At 39.9% G+C, this 14,487-nt stretch overlaps 1 protein-coding gene across 4 annotated transcripts in view; it reads right to left on the reverse strand.

Moving 5' to 3' along the window:
- Positions 1–12,433, reverse strand: part of DNM3 (dynamin 3) — a 556,874-nt gene extending 544,441 nt beyond the window's left edge. For 3 of the 4 annotated variants that reach the window (XM_024739837.1, XM_024739836.1, XM_024739834.1), the window contains exon 1: positions 12,107–12,366. In XM_024739837.1, the coding sequence (XP_024595605.1) occupies positions 12,107–12,267 (161 nt within the window). In that variant the 5' untranslated portion in view covers positions 12,268–12,366. Of the gene's footprint in view, positions 1–12,106 lie in introns of all 4 variants that reach the window. The other variant, XM_024739835.1, reaches the window with a different exon arrangement.
- Between the last annotated feature and the right edge of the window lie 2,054 nt (positions 12,434–14,487).

Genomic DNA, 14,487 nt, shown 5'->3' on the forward strand with positions numbered 1-14,487 from the left:
CAAGAACCTTCAGAGGCTCCACCTGCCTCCCTTCTATGCCATGCCAAGAAGCCAGTCAGTCTTTAGTCCCCAGCCTCTATCCTTCTGGTGATGGAATACTTACTGCTTCACAGGCAATTCATTCCATTTCTTAACCGTTCTGTTGAGCAGTCTCCCTTACGTTCAGTTTAAATCTGCCTGCCTATAACTTTTCACCCATTTGTTCTAAATCAGTCTTCCGGGGACATAGAGTCAATCTCCAATTAACAGCCCCTCAGATATTTGGAGATATCATCCTGACCCAGCCAAGTACTTTCTAACAAATGCCTTCCATAAAAATTGTTAGCCTGGTTACCCTGATAACGACAGCATGGCGCATATCAATCCTGTACCCTTCTGGGTCACCAAGTTCTTTGAAGGAGCTGTTATATACATAGAGCCTCACACAGTTTCTGGCATGGAGTGGACTCTCAAAATGTGACTGTAAATGACTCAGTAAGTGAACAAATCCACCTGCTATTAGAATTTTCAAACGTATCCTTTCACAACTGGTTTAATCATCTACCTACAACCAAACAAGTTTACTAAACTCTCTCTGCCCTCAAAAATCAAATAAATGTAATATAAAGAAAATATAAACTCAGACATAATTTGTCAGATATGCAGGTTAAATGAAACATCTTAATAAATAAGAAACCTCAGTGAGAGAAAGACAATTTTTACTATTTCTACTATACGCACTCTTGAAATGTCTGAGTTTTTATCACATATACATATTCCTTTTTCAATTAAAAGACAGTCAATTTAACAAAATATTAAAATTTCTTCATTTTAACTCACCTAGAGAAATAGTATAGTATAGTGTGAATTTTGCCTTCCATAATACAACCTATTATTGAAATATAGAATTAAATAAATGACTAGAGGTAACATTAATCTAGTCCAGAGGCATTCAACAATTTTGAGGACAACCATAGTAAGAAATACATTTTATATTGCTGCATGGTAAACATATACAAATATACAACTAATACAAAAGCTTCACCATACAGTGCTTATCATCACTACCTGGAAGGTACTCTGACACTTTTTTAAGGCTGTTGCAACCCACTAAATTGATATCACATCCCACTAGTAGGTCACACCCACAGTTTGAAAACCTCAGATCCAGTCCAACATCCACCCCATCCTCAACCAATTTATTGATGAAGAACATATGCTTCAGCTTGGATAAATGTATAGAATCACGTAGTTAGTTCATTCATTTAGCTCCTGCTATATGCCAGCATTGTGTTATGGAAAATGACCAATGAAATACAGCTCCTGACTTCATGGAACCTGCAAACATTTGGACAGAGAGACAAGGCAACCAACTGTACAGTAAGATCCCTGTGCAGTGAAGTATGAACGAGGACCACTGAAGAGGGGCTCTAAATCAGACAGGGAGAGCTGCAGAAGACCAGTGGGGTGACAGTAAAGACCAGACTAATCCTAGCTCTCCTTGCTTTCTGCCATGTTGCCTCAGCTTATCTGCGATATTTCTTTAACAAACATCCAGGAAACACCTACCGTGGGTGTAAATTAAATCCACCTCAAACTAGATAACGCACAAATGCTCCTAACTCCCTCAGCAGTAAGATTCCACTGTGTTCTTTCTTCAACTCTTTTCTCCTCCTTTAAATATATGAAAAGAATGGACCTCAGTTTTATTAACTAGGTAACAGAAACAGACACACATACACACAAAGCTCTAAGCCTCCTCTGGATAACCCAAAGCTATTCTTACACAAAGCTTCTGAGGCATACCTAGCAACACAAAGATAATGTAATACCAGATGGAATTAGTTAACTAGCTCAGAGCTAAAATTGGAGGTTAACAGTTGTGGAAATGTCAATCAAGTCAGGATATGAAACTTTCCATTGAAAATAGAGTCACTGGGTATTAGTTCAACACCTACTGCAAGAATTTTGATACTTCTCTAAGGTCTAATAGCACCAGACACTATTATTTTTCTATCTTACCTCCTGATCCCTTGTCTGTAGATCATTTCTGTTCCTTGGCCTTAGCTCATATTCTTGCTAAGTCGTCCTGCTTCTCCAATCAGACTCTCTCAGTTGTCTTTCCCACTTCTACCTCCATCTTTGCCTACAACTTCATCTAACATTTCCAAAAGATAAAGATATGCTAAGAATGGTTTATTCCACATCACAGAATCAAATACTTTGCTTAAAATTCATCCTCTAGGAGAACATATGAAAATAATTTCAGCAAGATTCATTTTAATTCTATTATCTCTGTGTTATTAATTCTACTTATGTTCATTATCTCTGGTATTTGCCATTTAAACCCTAGCATGTCACTTAACTTCTTCTAGTTCAATCTTCTACATTTCTAAATTGAAGTTAATAAAACATACCTTCACTATGCTCTCAGGGATGTTGTTAGGATTAATAAAAGAATAAATGAAAAATACTTTGGAACTCTTGGGAGGGAAGCGTATACAAATGGGATTTATGTTGTATATATCTGTTTAAAGAAAAAAAAAATACCCTGGGGTGATGCAAAATGTGGACAATGCTTTCTTTTAAAAAGGTCCAAATATACTTTAAGTTAGTCTGATCTAAAGGTTAGTATTTTGATGCAGCTGTGATTTTTCCCACATGCACAAAAAAGAGAATTTGCAAATACACATTACTATCTATTCTCTCCTAAATTTGCTTTTGTTTCAGAAAATACCCAGTCTAGATAAAAAACTTAAATAGCTATCATTTATTGATTGCATTATCATAGACCAGGCACATTACACAGTACTATCTATCCTCTCTCCTAAATTGGCTCTTATTTTTAAAATAGTTAGAAAACGTCCATTCTAGATAAAAGACTAAAGCTAATAACCATTAAATGGGTTCTGGTAGCAATTCCAACATGGGGAGGTGGTTTTCCACACCGACAATAAGCAGTACGCCGGACACCAGCTGGGTATCCTACAATTCAACTCAATTCTGACACTATCTACCTGGAGAAAGCTTCAGATTTCACAGGTTGACAGCTCAGTTCCACAATACCACCCTCTCCTGCAACTTCGGGCACCAATCACAAGCCCAGGTTGTTAGCTGTGTTTCTAACCCACCAGCTACAGATTGGATGTTCCCATGACCTCCTCCTTCATTCAGTCAACTTGCTAGAGCAGTTCAGAGAACTCAGAGAAGCATTTTACTTATTATACTACTGGTTTATTATAAAAAGATATATATAAATCAGGAACAGCCATATGGAAGAGACATACAGGACAAGGTATAGGGAAAGGGTGAGGAGCTTCCATGCCTTCTCCAGGTACACCACTCTCCCCAAATCTCCACGTGTTTGCCAACCCAGAAGCTCTCTGAACCCTGTCCTTTGGGGGATTTTTATGAAGCCTTCATTACAGTTATGATTAAATCATTAGCCACTGGCAACTGATTCAACTTGAAGCCCCACTCCCCTCCCTAGAGGTTGGGGGTGGGGAATGGGACAAAGTTCCAATCCTCTAATCACGTGGTTGGTTCCACTGGTAACCGGCCCTCATCCTTGGGCGCTTTCCAAAAGTCACCTCATTAACCTAACAAAAGACACCCTTATCACCTTCAACACTTCGGAAATTCCAAGGGTTTTGGGAGCAGTGAGCCAGGAACTGTGAACAAAGACCAAATATATTTGAGAATTACCATGTGAATGACATGTCATGTGAATGGCAAAATATTTTTTTCTTATAAATCACAATATTGCAGCAATCATTTATTAAATGCTTATTATGGGTCATACGCTTTACATCATCTTACTTGGAACTCACACGCACATAAAACAATGAAGTCTGCATTATTGTCCCTATAATGCAAATGAGGAAATTAAGTCTCAGTGAAGTTCAATGCCTTGCTGAGGAGCCATGTGCGTATCCAGTATAGAGTCAGCGGTGGGACGGACACACCTACCAGCAAAGCCGGCACTCTATCACCAGAATATGATGACTCCTTTTCAAATATTGGCTTTTTGAGGATCTAAGAAAACAAATATCTTAAGTAAGATTAGGTACCCATCAAATTACTTATTTAAATGAATTAGTCTTTTCAATTTCAAGCCAAGGAAATTACAGACAATGAGGTCCTTCAGAAGCCCTACTAACTTCTAATAGGTGTGTATGTGTTATTCCCCAGGGATATCATGACCTTGAAGCTCCGGGAAATGAAAATAAGACACTGTCACAAAGAAGCACTGAGACACACACACTTTAAACTCCTGGAAATAGAGAATCTTCAGCAGGGATGTTAGAAGAAAAACAAAATCTAAAGCAATCCTGTATCATTCATAAAATTCATGGACCAAATAAGTCATCCTTTTCCTCAACAATTACCTTGCCTTTCTTATTAACATTAAGAATTTAACGCAACATTAATGCTTGTTGAAACTGTTAAAACAATTTCTGTGACATTGATGGGCCTCACCCAAAGAATACAAACACAAAAAAAGAATATTAAACAGGCAAACTGAAAGGTAAGGATTTGCTACCCAAATATACATCTTATTCATTATTTCTTTTAAAGCATGCTCACTTGTTTTGTTTTTTATAAATTTATTTATCTATTTTTATTTTTGGCTGCGCTGGGTCTTCGTTGCTGCGCCTGGGCTTTCTCTAGTTGCGGCAAGCAGGGGCTACTCTTCGTTACAGTGCGTGGGCTTCTCATTGTGGTGGCTTCTGTTGTTGCAGAGCATGGGCTCTAGGCACGCGGGCTTCAGTAGTTGTGGCACATGGGCTCAGCAGTTGTGGCTCACGGGATCTAGAGTGCAGGCTCAGTAGCTGTGGCACACGGGCTTAGTTGCTCCGTGGCATGTGGGATCTTCCCAGACCAGGGCTCAAACCCATGTCCCCTACATTGGCAGGCGGATTCTTAACCACTGTGCCACCAGCGAAGCCCCAAATATATATCTTAATTTAAAAAAAAATCTCACCCATTTCTTTAAATAGTAACCTTTCCATTTATATTACTTATTCATACACAACTTTTCAGAAGCTTTCCTCAGTTTAAGCAAGGTCAATCAGTGACCAACCCAGGCACAACTTTCTAGATATGCCCACCTGGTGTGAAAATATTAATATTGTGTGAAAACATCCACTATTTCATGTAGTCTTTTCCTGGGCCCATCTGTTTCCTAAAAGTTACAATTTACTCTAGAATATATTATCTCAGCCAAATTACCTGGCCTAAGCCTGAGAAAAATCCTGTTCCCTGTCTCTCTACCCTATTGTGTATGGGGGGGAAAAAAATCATTGCTGGTCTACCATCAAGAAAAGTAATGGAGGGGAGTATCAAGGAGGAGGAAAGAGTGGTCCAATGGAATGGAATGGGAAAAGGAGGTGGAGAGGATGAGAGGGAGGCACTTTAAAACAATAAGAGGAGGAAGAGAAAATGATGAACTGCCATGGGGCTCCCAGTTTTGAACACCAAGTTCCAAACTCAACTTTGATTCTATTTCTGACCTTGGGCCAATCTCTTGTTTCTCTGCATCCTAATGTAGCTCCAAGAAGTGACCAAAATTAAACCAGGAGAAAGTTTTTTACAGAACTTAATGAAAAGCCAGTCCTCACTACTGATTTTAAAAAGGCTAAGCCAGCTATGACCAAAAAAAAACCAAAATTGCCAACCTGGTATTAATAAACCTTCTAATTTTTTGGAACAGTTTAATTCAATAATACAAATCATTTAGTATCAACCTTCCCTTTGCCTTTACCCTCCTTTCTTTCTAAATACATTCTATTCTCAGGTTTGCCTTTAGAACATTTTCCCTGACATTTTGCCTTCCACTTGCTCTACTACTTTAACTAAATGCCTTATTCTTAAAGAACAGAATTCCATCTCCTTAAAGATCCTTAGTGAGTCTGATCTATCCCACCTATCTCAATGCATCCAGTTATATTTTTAATCTCTCCAACCTCTTTTCTTTCCTGCTACTCTTCTCTCAGGCCCTCTCCAACATACAGTGTTCTTTGTGATTAAGTGACAGTCTAAATTCAATGCCTTGTTGTCAAGTCAGACACTGAGACACAGATCACCAACTCCCTGCTTTGACATCGATACTTCAGTACATGCAGCCTTGAGCTAAAATGATACCGACTGCCAAATGACACCGAAATCTCAAATACTGTCTGCTTTCCACTATATCACAATTCATTTTCAGAATTGTAGTTTTTCAGAGTTGTTTTCTTTTTCACAAAAATAAAGTGACATAGTAAAAATTATTTTGTCCCATTTAGTTTGCATTATACCCAACTGCCTTCATTTTACAAACTCTTTGAAAGTTGTCGTCTCATAGCTTATGCTGTCAGTTCTCTTTTTATATATACATCAGCTCCTATACATTTATACTTCCTTCTACGTTTTTACCCAGTATACTTAGAACTCAGTAATATATGCTCATTGACTTCCCTTGCCCACATTTCTCAAGAGTATCAATAGGAGTCATATCCAAGGCTAAATCCCAGCTTGGCACTTGCTAGCCATGTGACCTTGTACAAATTATTTGTCTCTCTAACCCTGAGTTTCCTCCCTCATTAACATGGGGATGTGAAAACAAGCTACAGAAGGCACGGAATGTGTATAACAGAATCCATGCCTGCAACCAAGTAAGGCGAAGCAAATATTGGCCTCCTTCTTCCTTCCACTTTATAAAAATGTGTTTACTATAACATAATCCTTTAGAATTTTTAAATGAATGCTAACTGTGAAAAAAAGCAAAGCAGACTTAGAGATAGGCAAAACTTTGGCCATATAGAAAATAAATTGAATTGTTCTATACAGTACATTAGCTCAGAGTTCTCTGGACTTGGCTCTGGTGGAAGAGGAAAAAAAATCATCTATTTCTTTAAGCTGCTTGCAGTCCTCTCTTAAAATTAATCATAATAAGTAAAACAGCATAATTTAACTGTACTTATGAGCCCTAGCACCAAGTACTTACTACCTAAGACAAACACTAATATACTAAATGTATGTCCCATTGGTAGAGAGCCCAATAGCCTACCTTCTAGAACAGCTAACTACTAAGTTTCCATTCCTCCAAAGTTTTGGATGACACCTGCCCAACTTCATTCTTAAAGAAGTTAATGGAGTGCATTTTTTTGATATCTGTTAATCATAAGTAAATTTCAAAACAGATATAATCCTATGAAGTCCAGTTCACCTAGGTATATTGCTTCTAACGAATTATTGATAATTAAGTTGATTGTTATAATTAAATCCTACCAACTGAATTTATGATAACCTAAAAGTATATTACATAGTGTGAATTCAGCAAAAATATCTTTGTAATTTCAGGTTTTAGCAATTCATTGTTGGATGAAACAAAGTTTATGTTTCTGACACTTCAGTTAAATAGACCCTTGAGAACCATGAAGTATGATTTTCAACAATTATCACATTTTAATTGTTAGCACCCATTTATCTAACTTTAATACTTAGAAGCCATTTGTTGAAAAATAGTCACTAATTCAGATGCTTTGATATTTTTAAAAATCTTTTCCCTCAATACAAACCTATTTCTGAATTAAGAAGTTTACTAATATGCATGCTCTGTGCCTAATCTTACTTGCAATTAGAGAACTCTTACCTCAATTTTTAATACTCTCTTGAAATCAGTCAAAGGATTTAAGAATAAATTAGTATCTATCAGGGGCTTCCCTGGTGGTGCAGTGGTTAAGAATCCGCCTGCTAATGCAGGGGACACGGGTTCGAGCCCTGGTCTGGGAAGATCCCACATGCCGCGGAGCAACTAGGCCCGTGAGCCACAACTACTGAGCCTGCACGTCTGGAGCCTGTGCTCCACAAGAGAGGCCAAGACAGTGAGAGGCCCGCGCACCGCGATGAAGAGTGGCCCCGGCTTGCCGCAACTAGAGAAAGCCCTCGCACAGAAACGAAGACCCAACACAGCCAAAAAAAAACAAAAGGCTACAGAAGTGGTTATTCTTTAAAAAAAAAAAAAATTAGTATCTATCTAAGACATATAAATGACTTTGGATTTTTGAAAAATTATCTGGTCACGTCCATTCAACAATAGCATTAAATGGCTCACTTTTAAGGTTCTCCTGTGAAACAATTCTAATTTGATAATCAACATACCCATCTTTAGAAACCTTACAACTAAATAAATAAACCTATATGACATTCCACATTGAAATGTACTCCCCTCAACATAGTCACTTTATCCTTTATTTGATCCCCATTAGTCAAAAAAACCTATTCTACTTGGGCAAAATTGAAAGTCTATTTACCGTTTAGGTTAGAAGAAAATAATGTGAATCCTCTGGCTATATAATAAGCATTGAAGAACTAATGTTTCTAACAAGTATGTCATTAAAAAACATTTACATTTTAGCAACTAGTAGTACAGTTTTCACTTAACACCTCTATAAACAAGTTATATTCCCTATCAACACATACTTAAATAAATAACCCAATTATATCCTACAGCTCCCTTCAAGAATGTCTAATATAAAGAAAAAAACTTATCTTTTAACTAACGTTGTTTCTGCCTAAGGGGTTGCCTCAAATCCTCCGTGAAATGAGGCAAGATAGACATACATAAATATGAATGAAATTATTAACACAGCAGTTTCTTATTATTTTAGGTGGTGATTTTAAGTGTGATCAAAAAAAGAAGTTAAAAGTATTTATCAGAGGAACTGGTACATCTCAATATGGAGGGGGTTTAATACAGCACAGAGGTTTTATTTAGAGCACTAGTATAGAGCCCAGATACCTCAAGTTGAATCCTAGCTCCACTGTTTTTATGTTAAATTTGCCTTCAGCAAGTTACTCAAAGTCTCTAAATCTCAATTTCCTCCTCTATAAAACAGAACTCTTAAGAGTACCCTCCTCGGGCTTCCCTGGTGGCTCAGTGGTTGAGAGTCCACCTGCCGATGCAGGGGACACGGGTTCGTGTCCCAGTCCGGGAAGATCCCACATGCCGCGGAGCGGCTGGGCCCATGAGACATGGCCGCTGAGCCTCCGCGTCCGGAGCCTGTGCTCCGCAACGGGAAAGGCCACAACAGTGAGAGGCCCGCGTACCGCAAAAAAAAAAAAAAAAAAAAGAGTACCCTCCTCTTCAGGGGGTTATGAGGATTCAGTGAGATTATCCATGTAAAAGCACCTAGAATAGTACCTGATACATAACAAGTACTCCATAAATGTTGACCATTATCATCATCAACATCTCACTGCACTATTAAAAAAATAAAGGGGGGGGGTGTGTAAAAGTAGTTGAATAAATTCTCCTGTACACAAACCAGACCAATGGGCAGACCCCAAACCATCTAGTGAACCCCTATATTCAGACCATGAGTCTCAGCTTCTATTCATTAGACCTTAAGCTGCCTCTCACTGAGAGCATTATATCTCATCTGAACACCCAAAAGAACAATCTGGTTACTCACACTATATTACATTAATATGTAAATTCATCACTTCAGCAAGAAAAATAACAAACAAGTAGTTCATTCATGATTCATTTTATTCATAATAATCTCAAACTTGTCACCCCAAAATTGGATTTTAGAGCTACAGTTAAATAAAGTAACCCATTCACATCCAAATTCACTCAGTGGTGTCAAAAAAATCAATATAAACAAACAAACTGAGAGGAGAAGAGATGTTTAGTCCACTAAACATGGAATGTTAAATATTAAGGAGAAAATGCATCATTATTTTGAAGACCAGCTTAAATGATGAGCAAATGCTTAATTTATACAAGTAATGACCCCTTGTTTTATGACTGTGTTCAATAACTGCACAGAGGTCAGAGTCTTAAAATGAAAACAGCTACATGTAAAAGAGGAAAGTTTCATTATTAAAGAACCTTATCTTTATTGGAAAATTTCTGGATAATAAAAAGATAAAAGGTTATAGTAGAATACTAGTAGTTTTTTCCACCTAGGATGAATCTCCTAACAAAATAGAGAATTCCTTTTTCCCCAAGGTTGGTTTATAATTAGAAATTAGATTCCTCAATAATTCAATGACCGAAAACTTTATTAAAGTCAAATGACCTTTTTAATTAATTTCTCATAATATATAAGCTCTGCTGGCAGGTGTCATCTCTACAGATAATAAAGCATTGCTATATTTACTAAATGAGTTTTTCCCTTTATGTCCATCCTTTTCTTTGACTTGACATTCTTACAGTAATTAATTATTGGTAAAGCTTTAAAAAGTATAATAAATTACTAATGTATTCTGGTAAATGACATCCCTATTTTTCATTCTATCATAAAAAATGTTCAAGCTACAATATTTTACTCTTCCAGATTTTTTAAATTCTCATTTGAAATGAGGATAGTTAATGAGGAAAAATGTTTACAATTTTATTACAGCATTAATGAATATATTCAGGATTTGAAAATCTGAAGAACAGAATTAAGATACATGCATAAAATTGACATTAGGTTCAAAAGCTCTTGCCACAAAAAGTGCATTTATAAAACAGACTCATCCAACTAAATATATGAAAGATGCATAAAATATGGTCACTGCATTTGAATTACTTGCAATTTTAATATTTAAGTATTTGTTTAAAAAACAAAAGTAGCTAAATGACAAGTAAGGCATACTGTTAAATGCTCTGGAGTTTGAAAACCCAAAAATATGTTGTCATCAAACCTCACCTTCCCTATAGATACCACTTTAAATTTAGTGAATTTCATTGGCAATAAATCAAAGAGAGTAAAACCCTTAAGTATGGGACTGTTCTGTGTACATGTTTTAAATCACATATTCATCCATCACTTCACCATAAGTCTATGATGACGTAGGCAAAATGCTTTACCATCACTTTTCTCATCACTCAAATTAATGATAAAACCAAGCAAAGTGATTAAGTGACTTAGTCAAAGATACCAACCGTCAGCAATTTTACTTTTTTTAAGTTGGGTTTCTTAGCTTTCTAGTTCAACAGAAAAACAAAAAAACAAAAGCCCTAAGAGTATCATCTGAGAGACAGAGCATCATCTGAGAGAAAAGAATATACACTTTATGGATACTAGCATTCCCAAAGGAGATATAGGAATATCTAAATTTTACACATCACCAAACACTAACAAAAAAAGAAGAAAAAAAAAAACCAAAAAAACAGGAACTTTCTGAATCCCAAATAAAAAGAGTAAAGTACAATCTCTGTATTGTACCCCCTCTGGCCCACTCTCTCGGCTGTTGTACGTTTCTACCTGGTTTACTGCTAGAAAACAGATTTCGGCTTTCATAATGCTTTCTAATGGGCTTTTCTTAGCAAATGTCTACACTGCTCAGGCAAGGCCGTTAAGGTAACTTAATCTCTCATGAATTGCTCAATGGAAAAAATGCTGATTCCCAATTTAAAAATTAATTCTTTAGCTTTTTCTGAATTAAGAGTAACTACGAAACCTGTAACTATAATTTAGATTCAGCGTGTTAACTTGAAGGCTGGCAGGACAAATAAAAGCTTAGGGAACCGAAGATGATGCTGGGGGAGGGGGCGCAGAGAGAGTGCGAGAAAGATGCTCGTCCCTTCCGAGATGATGCAGGAATGACATGGCACCTGGACAACACAAGTCCACGTCCACCCCCCTCAGAGTCTGTGCCTCGGTTTCTCTGACATATGCCTGGATCTGTGAATAGGTGCACACGCGAACACACCACCTTTTATTCTTCGACTTCTAGAGAGGAGAATGGTGGGGAAGCGTCGCGGGTTAAAGCCTCACCACAACAAACGATTTCTTTCTCCTCGTACCCCGCCTCCCCTGCTAGGGGCAGGCGACGACTGTCCCGAACAGTAGACAGCTGACAGGAGCCGAGAATCAGGGCAAGAAGGAAAGCATCTCCGGGACGGAGGACCAGGAGGAAATAGCTTTGTATAGCAGGATGAAAGGCAGACAGGAGAACCGCCAGGCAGGGAGGGACAGAGGATGCCCGGAGCCGGGACGACCCCGCCCGCCTCACAGACACCTCCGCTCCTCCCTCCGTTCCGCGCAGCCCCTGGTCCAGCCTCGTGCTCCCGCCATCCACGCTCGAACGGCCCGGAGTGGGGTCGCCCCCACCCCCACCGCCCCACCCCCGCGCCCTGCACACTCACCTGCCCACGAAGTTCTCGAGCACCGAGCTCTTGCCGGCGCTCTGCCCGCCCACCACGGCGATCTGCGGCAGCTCCAGCAGACAGCTCTGTCCCAGCGAGGAGAAAGCGTCCTGCAGACGGTTCACCAGAGGGATCAGCTCCTCCATCTCCCGGTTCCCCATTGTGCCTGCGCCGCCGGCTGCCCGCTAGACCCTGCTAGTCTCTGCGACCTGGCGGGTAGCCGGGGCCACGCAGCCCTCGCCGCCGCTGCCGCGCTCAGTTCAGTCAGCCGGGTCCAGTCAGACGTCGGATCCCGCCACTGTCCGGCCTCCAGTGCGCTCCTGACAGAAACGGCCCCAAAGCGCGCCTGCGCAGGCGAGCGGGGGCGTGGCCTGGCCCCGCGACCGCCCCGCCCGCGGCGCGCTGGGCGTCTGCTTTGCCCTAGTATTCCCAGCCAGACATCCCAGCGCGGCGCGCACGCACTGCCTCCCAGCTGCGGCCAGATGCCACCGCCTCTGTCGTCTGATTTCAAGGCTCAGGAGCAGAGTTACAGCACTTGGTCAGGGAATGGCATAAAATCAGCAGCAGCCTGCGGCACTGTTCCCTTTCAGTAGCTACAAAGCCAAAGTCCAGTGGAAAGCCCTACCACCGGTAACAAGTCAGCACTGTCGCCAGCGGCAGCACCTCGGCTGCCTCCACCAGTGCACCGCCTCCAGAGTGCACCTACCAGAAGGAAATCTCTCGTTCTCACGCCCCACTCCAGAACCCTGGCTCTTCCTGGGGTAGCCGGCCTTTTGGAGTCTAAATTCTTCAATCTGACATCCATTTCAGGCCCTGCGTAGTCTGACCCTACTTAATCGTTCAACTTTAACGGCTTGGTCCTCTCGGCCCCATCTAAGGAAAGGTGGAGTCCGTCGTGCTTACCCCGCACCACTCCTCTTCAATCTACCAAGCTCATTCTGTCCTTTGCGACCCCTCATGCCATTTCTCCTCTGATCTCCTTCTATAGGCTCTATCAATAACCATGCACTCTGCACCCATTCTCTTAAGTTTAGCGAACTGAGACTGTACGTTGGGTCCTGTGCCTTGTGATGGCGACACAAAGGATAAATGCATGCTTCCCTTAGCCTCCTTAGAGGGATCCTCTTTTCAAATACTGATACTCCTCAGGATTTAATTCATGGACCTTTTAGTCTACCTGAGGACTTCCCATGGCTTTAACTACACATAACGGCTAGGGACTACAGAATCTAAATAACTACCCCACCTCTCTCTTCTGGGCCTTAGACTACATTCCCATTGGTCCTAGACCTCACTGCCTGAATTAATTTATCCTCACTTCTGACTTAATTTATTCAAATCTGAACTCATCTTTTCTAGTCTCAACACTTAATGCTATAAATTTTCCTCTAACCATAAAAATACTTGTATAAAAATGTCCATTATAACCAAAAAACCAAGAACCCAAATGTCCATCAAAAGGTGAATGAATAAACAAGTGGGATACATGCATTCAGTGATAGATTCTCAGCAACAAAGAGGAGTGGATTCTGATACAGCAACAACTTAGTTGAATCTCAGATGCATTATGTTGAATGAAAGAAGCCAAAGTACGTATTGTATGATTCCATTTATGGGAAGTTCTGGAACAGGCAAAACTATTCTACAGTGACAGAAGTCAGAGCAGTGGTTGCCTTTGAGGGGTGGGGATTGACTGCTAGAGGCATAAGAGACTTGTGGAGGTGATGGAAACGTTCTATACCTTGATTTGAGTATGAGTATACATTTACCAAAACTCATCAAACTAAACATTTAAGATCTGTGCATTTCACTGTCAATTATACTTCAACTTTAAAAAAAAAAAGAAGAAGAAGAAGAGAAAGACAAAACAGAACACATCATCTTCTCCAAGGTAAGTGGGATGTCTGCCCAACAGACAGCAATGTCTGCTTTTTCTAAGAATCACTCCTCCATCTACCATATGGTTGAAGCCAGAGCAGTCATAAAAATAAAATGGCATTAGGGCAACTAACTGTGCCGTGGCCACAGCCTGATGCACCAGGGGAACACTGACTCATGCTATATCAATCAGAGCCCTTTCCAAGTACTACAGAATTCAGAGGGAGAAAGAGAGAACTATGGTTAGTAATGTTTTCATCTACAGAAGGGAGATGCAAAAGATGCTGGTCTTCAGAGGGAAAAATTAAAAAATACAGAAAGAGAGGAGCAGAGAGAAGTCCTAAGGTACTTGTGTCCTCATTCTAGTTAATTTCTGAGGCTCAGCTACAAACAGTATCACCCAGTCCCAGTCCAGAATCTGGAAGTCATTCTAACTCCCTTTCTTTCTCTCTTTCTCCCTCATCCCCTACCTCAAGTTGGTTCCCAAATCATGCCCTTTCTAC

The sequence above is a fragment of the Neophocaena asiaeorientalis genome, unplaced genomic scaffold, assembly GCF_003031525.2.
Source record: "Neophocaena asiaeorientalis asiaeorientalis breed wild unplaced genomic scaffold, Neophocaena_asiaeorientalis_V1.1 scaffold589, whole genome shotgun sequence".
NCBI classification, from domain to species: Eukaryota; Metazoa; Chordata; class Mammalia; order Artiodactyla; family Phocoenidae; genus Neophocaena; species Neophocaena asiaeorientalis.